Genomic DNA, 20,810 nt, shown 5'->3' with positions numbered 1-20,810 from the left:
CACACACACACACACACACACACACACACACCAGTTCCCTCTACATCCCATGTAGAGTGGGTCTTGAATCTACTCTGAAGGGAGTTGGTCACTTCCCCCAATCAAGCTACTGATGCATAGGTGGGCCTCTTCAGCTCTCCAAATAGTACCAATCACTCTCCCTGCATGCCGTTAATCCTCCCCTCATCCTGTACCCTCATGTCCCCAACTATCCTCCCTCCCTGCCTCCTAAATCTTTCCATCCACAGTATTCCCTTTCTTTACTTTCTTTTTACCTACATCCTACCATCAATCCCCTTTCAATTAAGTAGCCTCTTCTCTTCCCCTATTTCCTGCCTTGCACAGGTAATCCATGTTAGACACAGCATACTAAAATGTTGAAGGTAGGGTCCTCATGTGAGAGGGAAGATGCAGCTTTTGTTCTGTGGGGCCTGTATGACCTCACTTAGGTTATTCTTTTCCAATTCCATGCATTTTCTTGCTAATTTCCTTGTTCTTTATAGCTGAGTAATATACCAGTGTGTATCTCATCTTCATTACCCAGTCATTGGTTGTTGGGCATCTAGACCGCCTCCCTTTCCTAGGTATTGTAGACAGAGAAAACATGAATAGAGATAAGCAGGTCTCCCTGTGATACCTTTGGGTACCTTTGGACACATGCCCAGAAGTGCCATAGCTGAGTCATATGGTAGTGGTATTTTTTAGCTTCCTAAGAAACTCCAGATTGATTTTCAAAGTTTATTCCCTTTCTTTACCAGGGTGATTTATCTTCTTATTGATATGTAGGCAATCGTATGAATTCTCAATATACGCCCTTTATCAATCACCAACATCTCTACTTACGAAGATACTTACAGTATCTTTACTTTACTTACAATATCTCTACTTACACTGTGACATATTTTTCTAGCTTTATAATAATGTATCCCACATGAACAAATGTTACTTGCTAACATGTGAGCAAAATGTATTCTTCATTCTTTAAGTTCAGAGCCCTCTGTGTCCTAGTTGGGAAGTATCGCCTGCCTCAAGGCTGTGAACGAGTACTTTTGTTTTCTAGAGGTAAGAACTCTTCACCTCTAAATCTATAGTCCACTTACAACTGATTTTGTGAACACCACGAGGCAGGTTGTCGAGACAGTTTTTCATCTGGATATCAAACTTCTCCAGCACAACTTATTATATATCAGAAATGGTTACTCATAATTGCTTCACAGTCGCCATCTTTTCCAAATCCAGCACCGCTTTACACCTGAGTCTCCCAGACCATCTCATGGCCAATACAACTTTTAGGGTGGTCTTAGCCATTTGCACAGTGGTCTCCTGGCAGCTGCAGGGGGGCAGTGCTGATCTATCTAGCTGGAGCTTTGGAGACGTTCCATGTCCTCTGATTTGTCCCTCAGGCCTCTAACACTGCCCACACAGAGCAGCCACCTTTGATTCTGCAGTGTGAGGGTACTGCACATCTTTCATCCAACCTGTTCTTAGACAATTAGTGTTTCTGATGCCATTGCGGAAATGACATTAAGACCCTCTAATGATTTGTTGGTGAGACATAGAAAACTGTCTTGATTTTTATAAGGCGGTAACTTTGTGTCCAGTGAGCTTCAGAAACTGAGACTCTGAAAAGTGGCTTGCAGGTTCTTTTGTTTGTTCTGCGTACGTGGTCACGTCCTCTGGGCATGATGCCATTCATTTACTTATTTTTCTTTGTCACACAATCGTCTCCATGTTTTCTCTCCATTCATCCCTCATGCTCCCATCTTTCCTCACTTCGTCTGTTGTTTTGTTTTGTTTTGTTTTCATAGCTAGGACCAAGAACAGAGATCAGGATGGAAGCATTCTACTGCATCTAGAATACAGGCTTATGTTATCTCCTCATTAGCCATGAGCTTTGTTGTTTGTTTGTTTGTTGTTGTTGTTTTAAAAGTTCTGTTTTGTCCTTGTGGGTCAAATGCTTTTAAGTCACAAACCAATTCTGAAGTCTACTAAGGGACTTTTCTTTATCTGACAAAATGGAATGACTTCTCTCATTTATTCCGTAAATATGATGAATTACACTGTTAGTTCTGAACCAGTCCGTGTTGACTTGCTCATGTCGTAGCCTTCTGCATATGAGGAGAGACCCAGACTTCTCCTGTTTGGTGTCTCTAAACAAACACATCGGGTTCTTAGAATGCTGTCAAATGCTGTCTATACTACAGTATAGACTCTGGATGTCCGGCCAAGTCTTTTATGCTAATTCTTGATCTCTAGGGTGACATTACTGGAGGTGGCAGAACCTTAGGATAGGGCTAGTGCTAGGACTCAAGGTCATTCAGAATTGCTGTTGAAGGTCATTGTGAGACACAACCCCTCCATTACTATCCTCATACCCACTCACTTTTCTTTGTGTTTCCTAGAGAAGTGGTGAGGAGTTTTGGTCTGCCATAGCCTCCTGCTGTGATATGTGGCCTTGCTAAAGGCCCATAAGCAAGATCAATCAACCATGGATTTTTAGAATTTCCCAAACTGTGAGCCAAAATACACCTTTCTTCTTTGTAAGTTGATAACCTTGGGCATTTTGAGATAACAAGACGACTTAGAAAAAGGGAGTAAGCATATAGACCATGGAGATAGCATATCATTCATGAAACATGACAGCTTGCTCAGAGTCACTCTGGGAATGGAGAATTGGTCTCTTTGGATTCCTTGGGCTCTGGTTGAATGAACCTTTCTCTCTCAGGGGCTCTTGAGGAAGTGCCATATGGGAGACAATATGCCTTTGGTCTGGAATTGTTCTCACGTTAGCTAGCAGCTACTGTACTTGAATGCCAGTATGGCTAAGCAGCTAAGCAGGCAGGCCATGGTTCACATTTTATTTCCTTAAAGAAAGTTGCTCAATAATATTCTGGCAAAATGTTTTGGCATCAGAAAAGAAACTGGAAATCTGGTTTTCTTTCCACTACAGGTCACTAACTGGCTGATGTGTGGGGAATTCTTTTAAATCCATTAATTTTATTAGACTGTTTGGTTTTGACTTTCAAGGCACACTGTGTCCTTTCAAGACTGACTTTCAAACCATCTGCTATTTACGGAAATCTTTTGAATTATAGTAATCCTCTACACTATTATTTCTCTATCGGTATTTTAGTTTTCTTCCTTGGATTCATTCTATAACTGTTTGGAGAACTCTACCCAACTTCCATCCCTATTGAGTTTTGTTTTTAAGGACTTTTTAGTACTACAGTAACTGCCTGTGAATTTAAAATACCTTCTATCTTCCATTTCTTTTTAAGAATCATTCAGTACAATTATTTGTCCTTGAATTCAATCTAGATTCATATATTTTAATTTTAAAAATCACTTGTCTGGGGTTGGGAATGTAGTTCTATGGTAGAGAGCTCCGCTACCAAGCAAAAGTCTCTGACTTGAATCCCTAGCTTCACATTAATAAATTATTCTTTTTGTCCACGCATCTACAATTAAAGTATTGTTTGGTAGGGTTGGTGTTTAAAAATAAATTTTAGTTATGAAGATAGATATGGATCTGCATCTATCTTGAGAAATTGTACCAAGTGTTCCATATAGTCCATACCTAATTTCTCCTAGAAATAATGATATATAAAAGTGTCTATAAGAGAAATTAAGAATAGTGCATTTATCACCAGTAGTCACCTTGATTACACGATTCACTGAAGTCCATAGGTTTTTTTTTTTTTTTTCACCTATCCTTAGTTTGTCCTCGTGCTTTTTACTATGATCATATCAGGAGACACCCCATTCACATCCCCTTGTCTCTGAGCTGCCTTTGGCTGTTACAGATTGTCTTATTTTCTTTTTGATAATTGCTCCATTTTTAATAGAGTTGTATTAGTTTGCTACCACTACAGCAAAGGGCCTGAAGTAAGTAACAATGAGCAAAAAAGGTTATATTGCATCACAGTCCAGAGTTCACATTTCAGGATAGAGCAGTCCCATTGTTAGGTTTCTAACAAGGGTGCTGTTAGCATTCCTTCTAGGCTCTACCAGGAAGGCCTGGCTTGCTATAAAAGGGGCTGTTTGTCCTCTCCTCGAGCTCTCTGCCTCTGTCTATCTGTCTGTCTGTCTGTCTGTCTCTCTCCCTCTCCCTCTCTTCTCTCCCTGACCCCTTTCTCCTTCTCTCCCATTCTCCCTGCCCCCCTCTCTACATGTTCCTGGCCAGCCTCTCCTCTGCTCTCTCCTCTTCCCTCCCCTCCTCCCTCCTAACCTCCCTCCTCCTGTCTTCCTCTGACTCTACCCTCTTCTCAACTCCCCTTCCCATGCCCTAAATAAACTCTAGCCTACACTATGCCTGTCAGATGGCTGGTCCCTTAGAATAAGGGGTGCCTTAGCATAGGCTCACTGAGATATGGCCTGCTGCCTCACCATACCATGCTCTATATACTCTGCTTTTTTATAAAACACAACAGGTGAAGCATTGCAGAAGAGCAAGCCAATCACCTCTTGAGTCAGAAAGTGGAGAAAAGGAGAGGAACTGTGGTCCAAAGCACTTTGTTGAGCATCCCTGCAAGGTCCCAAAGGCCTCTTATGAGATCCCATCTCCAAAAAGGTCTATCATCTCCCAGGAGCAATATCCTGTGATGTAAATCTTAATACAAGGCTCTTTGAGGATCACCTATCCAAACATAGCAAGGTGGATTCCAGTGTTTTTAAAATGTCCTTCATTAAATTTCGATGGATTTTTCATTTTGAAAATAAGATAATAGATTTTTAGAGAAAAGATCACAAATACAATATTATTTTCTTTGCTATATATAAAGGTACAAACTATTGGGGGGTGATTCGTCACTGTTGATGCTGATCTTAATCATTGGGATGAGACAGGATGGGTCAGATTTGCTCTCGGTAAAGTACTGAATGCCCAGCAATCTGTTCTTTTAAAGAAAGTCACTACAACCCCACAGTGGAATACAGAGATCTGGTCAACATCATACAGGGTAGAGGATCTGTAAAGCAGATAACTTAGTCTCTCTCTCTCTCAAGATTCAATTATTTATGCATATTGAAGTGAAATTTTCTGGTTTCTTTGAGACTCAGTTGTGTCACGGGACATTGTTCTGGAAACTGTCGTAGGAGAGGATGTTTTGCTGAAGCAGACACATGAGAAGATGTTTTGCTGAAGCAGATATGTGAGAGGATGTTTTGCTGAAGCAGATATGTGAGAGGATGTTTTGCTGAAGCAGATATGTGAGACGATGTTTTGTTGAAGCAGACATGTGGTGTTATTCTGGAAGTTGCCTTGTGTAGGGGCATGTGATGTTTTGCTGGAGCAGACCTTGAGAGGACATATGATGTTTGAAAATGTGTAAGTATAACATAACAGACCGTGGATGATACTCTGACATTGGTTTGCCTTGCCACTCTTTGCTGGTCTTTCTTTTTTTTTTTTTGGTTTTTTCGAGACAGGGTTTCTCTGTAATAGCCCTGGCTGTCCTGGAACTCACTTCTGAAGACCAGGCTGGCCTCAAACTCAGAAATCCGCCTGCCTCTGCCTCCCGAGTGCTGGGATTAAAGGTGTGCGCCACCACACCCGGCTTTTGCTGGTCTTTCTTGACTTTGTTGATGCTGGTCTTTGCTGACTCTGGCATTGGCTCGTCTCTGATCATCGCTTGTTGTGACTTCAGAAAGAGAAACATACCAAAGAACTTCTCATGATATTTGTGATATTCCAATGGCTTTTTGGTACTTCTGAGGACCCCAGCTGATTGGCAGAGCCTTGCAGTTTCCTCTGGATTGAGCCATTGTTGCTGATTCATTCACAATGTTTGTGAGTGGATCGAGCTACCTCTGCTGATTCCGGTGAACTGCACGATTTATATCCTGACAATGAAGATTGGAATCACTCTAAAGAACTAGTTTTAAAAAATCCATACCAGCCTTTGCCATATTAACCTTTTCCTTCTACTACTTCTGGTGGGTGGTGGGCTAGAAGGGAGGTTAAAGAGTTTTAAAACCCTTATTAAAGTAGGTTTAAAAAAATATAGGCCTACAGCATCTGAGTGCTCTGTTTGCATGTATGCCTGCATAACAGAAGAAGGCATCAGATCCCATTATATATGGCTATAAGGTACCATGTGGTTGCTGGGAATTGAACTCAGGACTTCTGAAAGAGAAGCTAGTGATCTTAACCACTGAGCCATTTCTCCAGCTCCAAGCAGATAATTTAGAATTCTGTATAGGTTTCTCTTCTTACTGATATCTGAAAAACTTATAAATTTAATTTATCTTTAGGTTACAATTTAATATTAATTCATTTATTGTGTTGTTCTAGTAATCTAAGTTTCGATAATTAAGAGGTCTTTCAGTGTGTTCCTACCTCCTTTTCATATACCTCATGATTGTAGGGCATTGTGTGTATGTGTATACTGTATATAAACATATATATATTTTTTTTAAGTATAGCATAATGCTCATTATCACACATAGATCAGGGTGGATAGTATATCTACTATCTCAGACATTTGTGTGAGAATGTGGGGTACTTAAGTTCCTATTAGATATTTAGAAATAATCAATTCAATCTATTGTTGTCCCTTTTGTTTTCATTTTTGTCTTTTGTCCCAAGCATATCCCTTACAGCACAATATATGTCATGCTCCAGTCTAGAATAAACTATTTCTCCAAGGGTCATTAATCTTATTGAGACTAGCTTCACACCCCAGGATCCAAGGTGGAGGTACACTCATTGTCACCACACTGTTGTTGCTTTTCTATCCCTTGCTGATAGAAACCTTATATGCTAACTTCTATACAGGCACGTTTCAATGGCCATTTCCTGTGAATTCAATGACATTAACTGGAAAGTCCACACATTAGGTTAATCATGAGTTCATACCTATGTCCCTAACTATTCCATTTACTAAAGGTTCATTCTAATAGTCTCTATAGTTTGTCTCAGACCACATATTTCAACAGTGAGACATGTGTCCCCACCATCCACCATTCATCATTCAACACCAGCATATATGCCTAGTGGTTTATAAATTATTAATTTTTATCCCATGGGAAACAAATTTATCAACTAAAGCACAGCTCTTTTTTGTGTCTCCCTTTGGCTTCAGTCTTACAGATTTTGTTCATTTCCTAGCTACCTACATCAGCATTAAAGTCCATCACTTTCAATGTGGTTGATACATACATTCATCAAATCTGCAGTCAATTCCAGTGATTTTTTTAAATGGCATTCATTAAAGTTCACTCCTTGTGCTCAAAAGTTTACGGGTTCTGACAAATGCCCCAGACTCACCATTCCAGAGTCATGTAACAACATTTCACACATCCAGCCCCTGTTCTTATATGCTCTGTATTCAACTTCCATTTCCTCTTCCTCAAGTCCCTTGCAACCCCTGACCTAGACTATACAATAAGACAGTATTTAGCATCATAAAGAACCACGAAACTGTCTTCCCAAATGGGCATACCTTAGAAGTTTTCTTTGGACGAAACTTGTTTGACCTGTCCATGTCTTTCTTTTGGAGTGAAGGCTGGAAGGCTAATTCTTTCTTTACTAGATTTTCAGGGATAAAGGAATTGTTTTCACCCATGATTTGAGGACACCCACGATTTGAGGGTCAGTAGTGGTGAAGAAGGCAGGGAAATGGGAGTGCCTCTGGTTGCTGAAGCAAGAGCATAAGACTTGCTCATGTCTCAACAGACCAACAATCAGGGAGAGATAGGCTTGAGATAGATGTAGGTCAGGCGATAGCTGCTAAGACCTGCACCTTTACCATTCAACCACTTCTTCTTGTTGGGTCACACCTTGGAAAGTTTCCACTGCTCCCCTGAAACAGTGAAACCACTGGGAACCAAGTTTTCAACCACAAGAGCTCACAAGGAACATACCCCACGCAAACTATAACATATTCTTCCTAACTCCATGGCTCACAGCCAATTCCCAAGGCAAAATACATCAGCCAACTTTCAAATGTTCCCATAGCTTTTAACACTACCAACACTGTTTCAAAGTCCCAAGTCTCTTCTGAGACTCAAAGCAATGTAGCTGTTAGCCCAAATAAAATTTAAAAAAACAAAACAACAGCAACAAAGTTACATCTTTCCAGTACACGTAGACAAAGAGCAATTGTTCCCTCTCTGAAAGGGGTAAATGGAGGCATAAAAGAGCAGATGAGACTGAAGCAAGAAAAGTCAGCAGCAGGGCAAACCCGGAACCCTCCAGGATAAGATGCAAAGGTTTGAATGGTTTGTTTTTCTGCATATGGATATTTTTAGTTTCCAAGCACCATTTATTGAAAAGACTTCTCTCTTCACTAAACTTTGAAACGTCATCAAAAACCAGTTGATTGTACTCATGTGGGTGTTTTCCTGGGCTACCCCCGTTGGCTTGTGCTATATAATTTCCCCATTCTCATCTTGTCTTGATTACTGTGGCTTTGTAGTAAGGCATGGAACTGGGTACTGTCATCCCGACAGCTGTTCTTCTTCATACCATATTGGCAGTATTCATTTTGAAATGTTTCTTTTGTTCCTAACTGCCTTCTTGGGCTCTTTATTTTTCTTGCTTCTTTCCATTCATGCCATCCCTGAGTTTTAAAAAATTCTGGTTAGGTTATATTATTCAATGATTTTCAGGATCTTCATTCTTACAGCTAGTCTTCCACAGTTGTCTAATTATAATTCTTTTCTTTATAGGTACTTTTGTGTGCAAGTTTCATTGTTTCTAGGGAGCTTACTGTAGCTCATATTCTTTGTATTTTTCCAATTAAAACAGCTTTGCACAAGGTTCAGTATTAGTCTTATTTCTTGCTGTTTCTCCTCCCTCTTGTCCCTCCACTGTGCAGCCTTTGCTGGCTTGGAATTCGCTATGTAGAGCAGGCTGGCTCTGTCTCTCAAATGCTGAGATTAAAGGTGTCTGCCATTACATCCCGTTTGTTTGCTCCTTCCTTGAGTGATATAAATCTCCCTGAACGTTCAGAAGGAAAGGCAAGGGAAAGATACCTCACACCTACAAACCTCTCAAGTTCAGCCCCCCCCCCTTTTTGGTAAAAATGATGAAACAAAATATAGTTTCTAAGATCTGACTCCTCCAGTAGCTTCTGGAACATTCAGGAAGTTCTCCTTTCCTCTCTGTTGATATATTTTAAAAATCTATCACTATAATGCCTAGCCTTTCCTGGAGTGGGGAGACCAAAGTAGAGCAAGTCTTTATCCCCACCTTAGCACAATTCCTCTGGAGTTGTTAGGAGAGGCAATGGAAATATGACCTAGGGCAACTTCCCTTGGCCCCACTACTGTGTTTGACACTTTTTGTGTTTCGGTGACTATATGCCTGACGTACACACTATATGGAACTACTTATTTGCTTATGGCTTCAGAGGTGTCAGTCCGCTATGGCAGGAGAAACTGGCAGAGCAGAGGACAATTTATAATCAAAACATATTATGTCCTTATTAACACTAAGGAGATATGCGTCCTAATCCCATTGGAGCATCTTCTCTGGATCAGAGGTTATTTATAAATATATAACTCAATTTACAAATGTTTTGAAATGGTCTGCCTACAGATTTCTTACTGATTTTTAAAAACTATTTCTGTTGTTAGAAGACATGGTTCACATGACTTCAGTTCTCTGATACTTAACCAGTCTGCCTCCCCATTCCTGCATACCTTCCCCTATTCCTTTCTCCTTTTATCCCCTCTACCCCCTTCTTTGCCTCTTTCTCCTCTCTCCCTACCTTCCTTCCCCTACCTCCGCCATACTGACAAGTGAACTACTGAACGCAGGGCCTTGCATATGCTAGGGACATTCTCTACCCATGATTTACATCTCCAGCTGAGCCCTGCATTCTAATCAAGTGTGTAATGGTCTCACGCGTGCTTGCAAAGAATATTTTACAGTTGTTCCTGCAGTGTTCTCTGCACATTAATTAGATCAGGTTTACAAAAACTGTTATTAAAATATTTGTGTGTTAATAAATGTGCCTTTGTTTCTCAATTAATGAGAAGTAAATTTATTAATTAGCTTGTTTATTCCTTTAGTTCTGTCAATATTTGCCTCACATATCTTCAGGCTAAGGCCTTAGCCACATGAGGACTTGCTGTATGTATTAATTGCATTTACTACTTCATCAGTATGAAATATCCTGCTTCACACCCGATCATGTTTCTGTCTTACAAGGACGCTGTTTTATTCAGTGCATTCCTTTGGTGTTTTCTAAATCCTGCTTCCTTCGTTTTGGTTGTCTACCCTTTCCCCATCTTTATATCTAATTTTATTTTTAGAAAAATCACATAAGTATTGGGGTACAGGAGAGATAGCTCAGTGATTGAGAGCTCTTGCAGAGGATCTGAGGTCAACACCCAGCACCTACATCAGGTTGCTCTCAATGGCCTCTACTCCAGTTTTTGGGGACACCCTGACATATTCACTCATGTGCCCAGACAGACAGACAGACAGACACACACACACACACACACACACACACACAGCTCCATATACACACATATACAGAATTAAAAGTAACAAATGTTTTAAAGGATATAGGTATTGTGTATTTTTAGGTCTACTCTGCCACTTTGTGTTTTCCTTGCTGGCTTGGACATCTGTGTACAATTCATCTTATACCTGCATTTGCATGCCACACCTTACTATCAATCTTCTATCTGCCCCATTGGTTCTCCGAGATATTTTTCCCTTTTTCCCTCATTTGTATTAAACATGTATCTTGCCACATACCTGCCCTTCTCCCCCTGCTTTGGCTACTGCATTGCATACTATGCTGTTCAGAGACTATGCCGCTGATTAGAGCAAGCATCCTTGATTTAATAAGGCAATAAACATTAACACCATCACCACTTTGTAGATGACTAAAGCACTGCTGATGATTTTAATTTTCCCTACTACTGTGCTGCTGGTGCTGTCCTCAGTTTCTTTAATCTGGATTAATTAATGGCATGTCCACATCACTCATGACAGGGACTCTCTGAGGAGACTGGGGGATCACCTCTGGGAGGGGCCTTTCCATTTGTCTGCCCTCCATGGTTTAACTGAGCTTCATCCTTTTAGAACTTTCTGGACAGCACTGATAGCTAAGGCAGGTTTTGCACAAACATAGTAGGAACAGTACTTCACAGCAATGGTCTGAGTTTTACGTCTTATCATCCCAAAGTCTTCACGGCCCTTGGGAGGCACCTGACAGGCTACCTATCTTGAGGACTCCTCAGCTTTGGCACCGGTGAGATCTGGGGATGGAGAATTCTTTCTTGGGGGAATGTACTGGGTTTTAGAATTTTCAGAGATACTACTGGCCTCTACCCACTAGTTAGCACTCCCCAGTTATAAAAGTCAAAAATGTCTCCAGATATCACCAAGAATTCTCTCAGGGAAAAATTTCAGTCCTGGCTCAGATCTACTGGTATAAAAGAAAACTTCAAGTATTTTCAGTAAATAACCCTTAAGTATCTACACTCTTTTCTTGTTCAGGGCTTTGAGAGTAGGAGGAGCTAAGTGACTCTGAACAGAATCGCTGCTGGGAAGAGAAATGGTTTTAAAAAGTGGAAGTGAAGGGACTGCATCCAGTGATCACAGGAAGGCGTGTGAGTGGGATATGCCTATAGCCTTGTCCTAAATGTGGCAGGATTAACAGGTCATGGGACCTTTAAAAGGCGGGACCAAGTGGGAGGTGATTATGCATGGAGGCATGGCTTCTATAAGAGCTTGACACTGACACGGGGAAGCACATTTGCTGTTCTGGCTCTCCTAATCTCTGGCTTTGTGTCTCCCTAGATAAGCTCTCCTCCACATGTAAGCCATGATGTCATCCACCATGTTGTTAGCCTCCAAAACTACCAATCAAATCAACTTCTTTTTATAAAGTACCCAGCTTTCAGGTGTCTTATTATTGCAATAGGAAATGACATAACATGGAGCGGCACCTAACTGAGCCTGGGGTTCTTTCATGGAAGAAGAGAAGAATCCCAAGACCTGAAACGTACCATCACCCTTCTCTTTCCCAGTGAGCCCCCAAGAAAATAAGCCAAGAATAAAACACTCAGAATGGAAATTATCAAACTCCATTTACTTTTTAGGCTGTTTTAGAACAGAGCCAATACACAATTCTATTATGTAACACAGAGACATGGGTTAGGGGACCCTGCAGTGTGCTACAGATGGCATAGCCACCATCTACTTCTTCCGTGGTTAATAGCAAATATATTGCATTTTCCTATGTCATGTCACTCAGTGTGACTGAAAGCAGACTGCTTGAATAGAAATCAGAGCAACAGCAGTGAGGATTCATCTCTCTCTCTCTCTCTCTCTCTCTCTCTCTCTCTCTCTCACACACACACACACACACACACACACACACTCATTCTCCCCTCTCTCTCTCTCTCCTCTCGTGAGTGCACACACAAATGCACATGAGCACACAAAGAAACACACAAATAAACTCACTCATGCACACACACTTTCTCACATACACATGCACACACACACAGACTCTCCTCTCTCGAGCACACATGCATATGTGCACACACACTCATACAAACACACTCACTCATGCACACAAACTCACATGGACCTTCTTGCTTACTCTGATGCTTACCAATGACAGACATTTCCCATCTTACCACCCAAGTATTCGCCAGCTCTCACCTAACACAAGTCTGATCGGCAGCCTATCCTGTCCTAGAACTCAGGTACCTCTGCCAGTCTTCGCTGTATTTAACCATGGCTATAGTATTCCATACTGTCTAATATAACATGACTGGTCACAGGCTGTAAGAATGGAGATGGTATACACTTCTCCCGGGTCTCACATGGAAACCTCCTGTACCCAGTTTCATTTCCCCACTCACTGACACGATACATTTGCACATTGCAACCCAAGATATAAAGATGTCAGCATCAAGGCGTGGAAGAAGCCTGTCTCTGAGTGTATACTTGGAAGAGAGGCCCTAACAGGAATGTCATATTGAGTTTGTAAGAATTAGAAGTAAATTTCCATGTGCTAAGTCACTGAGATTTGAAGGTTTATCTAGTACCTCAGCTAACATTACCCCCCTACAGTACCAAAACAGACCAAGAGCTCAGCAAGTGTAATCCCTTAGTTCCCCAGGCACGCACAGTATTTTGGCCTTGTTCACCACTCCAAAGCAAAGGTACCTTTGCCAGAATATTTCCCTGAGCCTTCCTGGACTTGGATGGGTATGAGAGAAACTATTTGCAGGGCCATTGGTAAAGCTCACACTTCATCTGGTGTCTGCAGCACAGGGCTATGAAAAGAGGGTGGGCTTTGATGTCAGACAGATGTGGCTGGAATCTTACCCAGCCCTGACAACTCTTTGGCTTCAACTCCCTGGGCTTTTGTTTCTTCATCCGCAAAATGAGGGTAATGATACCTCGTTGTTGCTTGTTGTAATTTGGCAACGAGGGTGGAATAAAAGAAGCCATTGCTTGTAAAACACACACACACAGTCTCTGGTGTCCCCGAAGCACTCTCTAATTCCCCCCAACAACCATGAAATTAACAAATTAACAATTTATTTACCCTTCTAATCAGAAAAACTAGGCAAGAGGGAGCTTTTCCATACTGGACCATGTGTTTATTTTTCTATGTAAATGTCGACTATTTCACAAAGACTATTTCACTATTTCAACAAATACTTCTGTTTTCTTGGGTCACAAAAAAAAAAGCCCTTAAATTGTAGGAATCTTGAAAAATCAAACTGTAAACAAAGACAACGTAATTTTTAATAACTTTTTTTTCTTTTAGGAGAAACAAATGTTTTTACACTAGTGACAGCGAAAGCCATGCTGGAGTTTGATCCAGAAGAAAACACTTGATCTCCGTGAGGCTAGGACCTTCCTCGTTGCCCTGTGACCTTGGATATAAGGACTTGGTGGGGAAAGGATGATGCATCACAAAACAAGGAAGTTGGGTCAGGCAGGCAGTCCTTTTCACCCAAGCAAGTCTATAAAGGAGACTTGTCTCAAAGCAAGTGAGCTTTGGCAACAGCACCTGGGCGCCTAAGCAGAGCGGTGTTTCTCCAGGTAAGCTGGCAGAGCAATGATCTGCTGCAGTTCCAACCCCCAGTACAGCAGGAAGCTGAAAAGTCAGGGCAGCGGTGCTGCAGGGGAGGCACAGATGAGAGGCCGCCCACCACCGGCATGACTAAGTGCTCTTGGGGACAATCCCCACTCAGAGGGCAGAAAGCAAATATCCAGATGTTATGAGCTGTCAGACGTGATTAACTGAGGAAAGGTGAAGCTGCCCACTTAACCATCTGAGCAACCTTTCTCATCAGAACGACCCCTGAGTTCTCTGCAAAAGCATTCACGGGCGAAATAAATGGAGGCTCCGCCCAACTCCAGCGTTTGCTGCCCACCCTCCATCAAGTCAGAACAGCGGCCTATTTTAAACCAGTGGCAACGTGTTCTCTCGTGGAAACGTGTGGGTTTCCTGAGACAGGCTGGCGCGCGGAGAAGCAGGCACGCGGAAGGCTGCGCCCACTCGCCCATCCTTCCTCTCCCACAAGAGTAGAAGCAGGAGTCCCAGGAGGAGCAGGGGAGGAACTGCTGCCATCTTCGATGGCATTAGCTCACTCCTCTGGGAAAGGAGAAGCTGAGGTCAGGTTAGGAGTGTGGCCCCATGTAAAGAAACTAATGGATACTGGGAAGAAGAAACCAAGCCTCAGATGCTGGCCTCTGCATCTTCTCTAGAACCTAGAACAGGAGTTTAAACGGATCTTAGTGTCTATGTAACATACTTCAAAGCAACTTTAAATGTAGCAGAAAATATTTCTTCGAACGCTGGAGACTTGCTTTTACCGAGGTCACAAAACCAATTTACAAATCAAAACCAAAAAAAATTCAGAAAACATTTTTTTTTGGACACCAGGTTGTGTTTGACTTACAATCTCTCCAGCTGCTTCAGATCCTGGAAGGCGCCTCTCTCGATGATGCTGACTTGATTGTCTTCCAGATGCCTAGAATCAGAAAGGCAGCCAAGGTCAAGGACCGAAGAGGGATAGGGGTCCTCATGGGGGGCACTAGGCTGTGCATTCATATCACATACTCCCTCCTAGGACCCCCTAGGAGGATTCAATTGGAATCACTCTGATGAGACAAAATAACTCACACCCCAGTGTAGTGTCACGGTAAAAAGGGATTCAACACCCGCACACTTCTACCTGACAGATTGGCTTCCATGTCTCTATTTTAAGAATGTTACCAGCAAATGTCCCCCAGAGCACTGCAGAATCATGCACAGAAGTGGAGGGGGCAAAGCTGCTCTTAGGGAAAAAAAAAACATGCAGATTCAATACCTCTTCTTTTGGAGCTCCTCCTCCAAGGATTCCAAAATACTTCACTGAAAAAGGCTTTCCCTGCTCAACCTCAAGGGTGGAGTCACTGTGAAACAGCACCGTGGCTAAGACATCTAGTCTGGACCCAGGGATTCCCTCATGTGGGGCCAGGCTCATCCAAACCTCCTAAAGATGTTCACGAAAACTGTTCCTATATAGGCTACATCTTTGCTGAACCTTAAGTTCTCCTGGTAGGTGATTGAAAATCTTAAACACTCTGCATGAATTGGATCCATGCGTGCCACATACCTTGAGAGTTGATGATACAATGAAACATTTGTTTCCCTGACTTTAAAAAAAAGCAAATTAAAATGGATTGGTAAGTAATCATTAGCTGAACATTAGGGACAACTGCAAAGATGATGTGGGGATCCTGAGTGGGGAAGGGGCCAAGAAATGACAAGGACTGCAGCTTGGGACATGCTGTTGTGATCGGAGGTTGTTTCTAGAAAGGAGGGAGAATTCAGGAATGGTCCCAGTTCTCCTTGGGAATGGAGGAAGCATGGCCTTGGCTAGGGTACATCTTCCCTCCAAAACAGACCTTCCATGATGGCCGTACCTCCTGGACTGTCCTAACCGTCAGCATGGTGGCTTCAGGCTCAACCTTTGTGCTTCATTTCCTCATCTCTTCCCAAGCAATAAAGGACAGACCCTGTCTTCATCATACTCCTGGACCCAGCACAGTGACCTACCCTAACAGCCTCTTGAATCAGAAGCACAGCCGTGGGCCTAGCACACACTGGTTTCCCATTAAGGAAAAGGTGGGTCAACAATGTGAGGTTTCTATCAGGGCAGAGAGGGGTAATTTGTTGGCACAAGTATTTAAATACACTTGTGTTTATAAATGTTAACTGGCCAGAAGGGCCATTCTATTGGCCAGACTCTTCAACTCTTCCAAGCTCCACTTTATGCGACTTCTGTCCTGTGGTGGCCAGCTCCTTCCAGGCCACTTGCTTAACAGATAAAAATATAGTAGCTATGAATTTGCCCAAGGGGAATCACACAGCTAATGAAAGGATTTCAGGCCCCCAGTATACTTTTAGGATAATGGCTTCCAACCTCCCCGATGCTGCTTCGACCCTTTAATAGGTACCCCATTTTGTGGTGACTTCTAATCATAAATTTATTTTTGTTGTTACTTCATAAGCAAATTTTGCTACTATTCTGAATCGCAATGTAAATATGTTTTCCAATGGTCTTAGGAGACTCCTGTGAAAGAGGCTTTCGACCCCCAAAGGGGTTACAATCCAAGGCTGAGAACCACTGCTCTAGGAGCTATGCTTTATTTCTATTATTATTATTATCATTATTATTATTATAGTTACTATTGTTTAAGTCATTTAATTACTTTACTACTGATGGAAGCTTCCCCCCTCTCCTCTCCCTCCAGTCTCTCCCTCTTACCCCCCTTCCCCTCACCCAGCCCTCCTCCCCTTCCCCTCAGCAAAAGGGAGGCCTCCTATGGATATCAACCAGCCGTGGCAAATCAAGCTGCAGTAAGGCCAGGTGCATCATCTTCTATTAAGGCAGCCCAGTTGGGGGAGAAGGATCCAAAGGCAGGCAATGTAGTCAGAGACAGCCCCTGCTCCTGTTTTAGGGAACCCACGTGAAGACGCAGCTACAGAACTGCTACATATGTGCAGGGCTGCCCTGCCTCATACTAGATGGTAGTATTGTATTGGGCTAGTTACTCATCATCTCTAAGACTCGGTTTCCTCATTTGTAAAAGAAGACACCACACCAGCGCTTGTAAGAATAAAAACGAAGTAAGTAGATCATCAAGCCTGGTGAAGTCATAATTTTTTTTTTAATGATTTGCAATTTTTAATGACTGCTCCTCCCCTCGTCTCTCCTCCTTCCCTCCATTCTGCCATATGGCAAGGAGGCCTTGGGACTTTCATTAGCACCTTTACTAAACAGGGTGTCAGTTCAGTACCAGTGTATGGGGGTGTGATGGGGGCGTTGCTCAGCCAGACTAATAATCAATCAACCAACCAGAGCTCACTGTTATCATTCTCCAGTTAGGACAAGGACTAAGTCTTAGGGTGAGTACCAACCTCCACATGTATGGAGGAGCCTAACTCTGGCATCCTATAATACATCTTTCGGGTTTTGTATTCATTATGCAAGGAGTGGGATTGGGAGATTTTCCTTTCTACCTCCCGACCAAACCACTCCAGGCTGCCTGCGTCCCTCTCGCCAGGTAGTCCTGCTCTACCTGGCCTCTGAGATCTAGTTGCTCCCATTGTTCCCCCAAGGCCTCTAGGCAGTCATAAACGGCTCTGTCATCACTCGCCTGAGGGACTGCACCATCTCTTCCTGGATTCTCTCATGCCACCCATACCTCTGCAAATGTTTGGTCTCCTCATCTGCACCCTGGAGCATCCTCTCGTTCCTTTTGGAAAAATATCCAGGATCCTTTTCAGATCAACTTCCTAGACTCATCAAAGTCCGGGCTCATGCCTGGCATGTAAAGGCTCAATAAATACCCTTGAACCAAAGGCAATGGATGCAAACCCTGCATGAGATAGGATCTCAAAGCAGCACCACAAGCTAAGGACATGTAAGTAAACTTGGGTCAGGCCTAGCTTAGTAGCCAGGTGCAGGAGGAGGATGCGGGATCAAGGTCAGGCTGGGCTCTAGGTTCCCACAAGGGCTGCCCATGGCTGGTGTCTGTTCTGAGTTAGGGGGGAACACAGACTGTGTTCATCTTCAGTTCTTTGGTGCCTTCTGCTCCTCGCTTCTTCTATAGATTAGAATCGGAAGTGGTCCTCATGTGATGATGGCAGAGGCGGAGTTTAACTCTTTTATTAACCCCATTTGGGATGAAGCTGGCTCCCACATTGTGAACACAGTTAGTCCTTAAATGGATTACTGAGAAAGAGGATAGAATTGATACCAACAGAGGAGCCTTTCCTCAGCTCCCAACCTGTGGGCGAGAGGTGACTGTCAGTAGGCAACTCCCACACCTCTGTTTCATTTAGGGAAAAATCACCCTGGGATGAGAGTGAAGCTCACTGTCTCTGTTCCATGTTTACTCATTCACCTGTACCACATTAGCAGATAGAAAGCATTCTGCATGAAAATGGAGGGGGGGGATGGGGAAGGCAAGCTCAAATTATTCAAGACTATTGAGTCTTTTATTGCTCCACCATAAATTGTAAATAAGAAACAGACTAGGGGAATATGCCAGGATGTGATGAAAGCTTTTCAAAAAAAATAAAAAGGAGTCCTCTAGGTTACTTAGCCGAGAAGAATGGATGGAGGGAAAATACGTTTAAAACATTTGGATATTTTATTGGTGTTAGAAGGCCTCTCGGCTATCCCGCCTAGCAGATTTCTTTCATTGAGTTAAAGAGCCACTTGAAAGGGGGCTGTCTTTGAGCTGATAAGGCAGATAATGAAACAGATATATTAATAGTCGATACAGAAGGGGTAAAGGCATTTTGGCACTGCTTATCAAAATAGAAGAATGCAGCAATTAACTGGAAAGATAAACTGTAGTCAGAGACACGTTGTGGACTACTCGCAAGACATTAATGCCATCTTTTGTGATTATTTTAAAAGTTTCTATTTGTAGGGAGCAGATATGGAAATTGGAATTTTTATTAGTCTCTCTGATGCAGCAGTAAGAAAAATCAAAGGGTTATTTTTGACTCAGTTAGAAAATGAAGCCTTAGGTGGATTTTGACTTGTATGAGAAAAACATGTCTTACAGACACAAGCGGAAGAAACGGGGCGGGGGGTGGGGGCAAACCAAAAGTCTAAACACAGTTTTGCTTTTTAAATCAGCAAATGACCTGGAAACAGGACTCCCCTGCACCTCTTTTTAAATACAAAGTGCCCTAAACTGAACCAAGGGATTCCCTGACACTTAAGCCAAACCTCCCTTCTGATGGGCATGGACTTTATCAGATGGGCTACTTATCTGACATACACACAGGCGCTCCAAGCACAAGACAGGCTCAACTCAAGGTAGCTCTTCCCGCGGAGGATGATGAGAGGAGAGTGCTCAGCATCAGAGAAGGGAGAATGTGTTTGTGCAAAGAGCATCTGATAGCTGGAGGCCCAGCAGTCAGATTCCTGCATCCCTGTGCACTGGCCCAGAGGAACACTCCGGTAATGTCCTACACCCCAAAGCTACATGTCCTTCCCCTCCCCCTCCTCAAGATCCCATGCATCGGAGATGCATGTTTTCCCCCTCCCTCCTCTTCCCATCCTCGTCTTGCATGAGCACAGAAATACTGCCTGCAGGTTAGAAGGCAAACCACCCGAATTCTGGTTCCAATTCTTCTTGTCCCTAATTCTGGGGAGCTGAGATTTCTTAATCCCATACTGTTTCCTCTCCTGCAAAGAGGGGGTCATAAGAATGCCATCCCCCTATGCTCTGTTACATGACCCTGAATCAGGTCCATGCTAAGTATCATCATCATTAGAACAAGTTTATTAGGAACACTTCACAAACTAGATATCAACATTACCAAAGGCCTGCGTCACAACTGACAGGTAACAAATGCTGTGGGGGAAAAGACAGTAAAGTCCCAAACACTCATGGGTTACTCGAACTGAGAAGGTCTTTCAAGTTGTCACTCCCTATGCTGCTGAAGGGAGACTGAGGCCCAAGGAGGTACAGAGACGTCCCCCAATGTAGCATGAACAAATAATCCCAAATTGAAACAGAATCGGATGCTTCTTGTCCCAGTGATAAATTCATCCTGCTCTGTCGAGCTGTGAGTAGAAACAGGGATTTGGGGGGGTGGGGGTAAGGGGGTGAGGGGGGCTGAAACACTGGCTCAGGAGTTCAGAGTATTTACTGCTCTTGTAGAAGACCTCAGCTCAATTCCCAGCACCAAAAAGGTAGCTCACAACCATGTATAACTCAAGTTCCAGGGTATCTGATGCCCTCTTCTGACCGTTGAGGGTTCCAAGCACACATATGGTGCACATATATTCATGCAAGCAAAGCACTCATACATGTCAAACAAAATACATCTAAAAGAAGTTTTTGTTTGTTTGTTTGTTTTGTTGTTTAAAGGGAGGTAGCTGTAAGTGCCACTAGAGATGGGCTAAGCCATGATTGTATAACACCAGAGCTAGGGTCAAACTCCACTGTCACAATGTCTTGGACTTTTCAGTGAACATTACGTGGACATCTTCATACCACACACAAACCTTAGGGATGGGCAAAATTCTTCAATATTCAGAGAGGAAACCTGCTTCTCTTGTCCTCCTATTTCATCAATGCCTTTCTCCAACTCGGCTACCTGTGTGCACAGCTGTGAAGGGTCAGCAAGGACTCTGCCCTTGTCTGGTCTTTTCCATCCTTATCCACCACCTCACTCCCCCACTCCATTAAGCAGCAAGATAAATAACATCTGTCTGGATTGCTCTTTTAATGCACAAGCTGGAGAAGGAATTATAATCTCTATGGAAGGAAAGCGTGGTTAGTGAAGCCGCCATTGCTG

General features: G+C 42.8%; 1 protein-coding gene across 2 annotated transcripts in view; it reads right to left on the bottom strand.

The window, feature by feature from the left end:
- The window catches only part of Slit3 (slit guidance ligand 3), a 587,044-nt gene that overhangs the window by 515,557 nt on the left and 50,677 nt on the right, over positions 1–20,810 (bottom strand). For both annotated transcript variants that reach the window (XM_021178434.2, XM_029484039.1), the window contains exon 3: positions 14,896–14,967. In XM_021178434.2, coding sequence (XP_021034093.1) covers positions 14,896–14,967 — 72 coding nt within the window. The remainder of the gene's footprint in view (positions 1–14,895; positions 14,968–20,810) is intronic.

Source organism: Mus caroli, chromosome 11 (assembly GCF_900094665.2).
Source record: "Mus caroli chromosome 11, CAROLI_EIJ_v1.1, whole genome shotgun sequence".
Taxonomy (NCBI): domain Eukaryota; kingdom Metazoa; phylum Chordata; class Mammalia; order Rodentia; family Muridae; genus Mus; species Mus caroli.
This window is presented reverse-complemented; position numbering and strand designations above follow the sequence as displayed.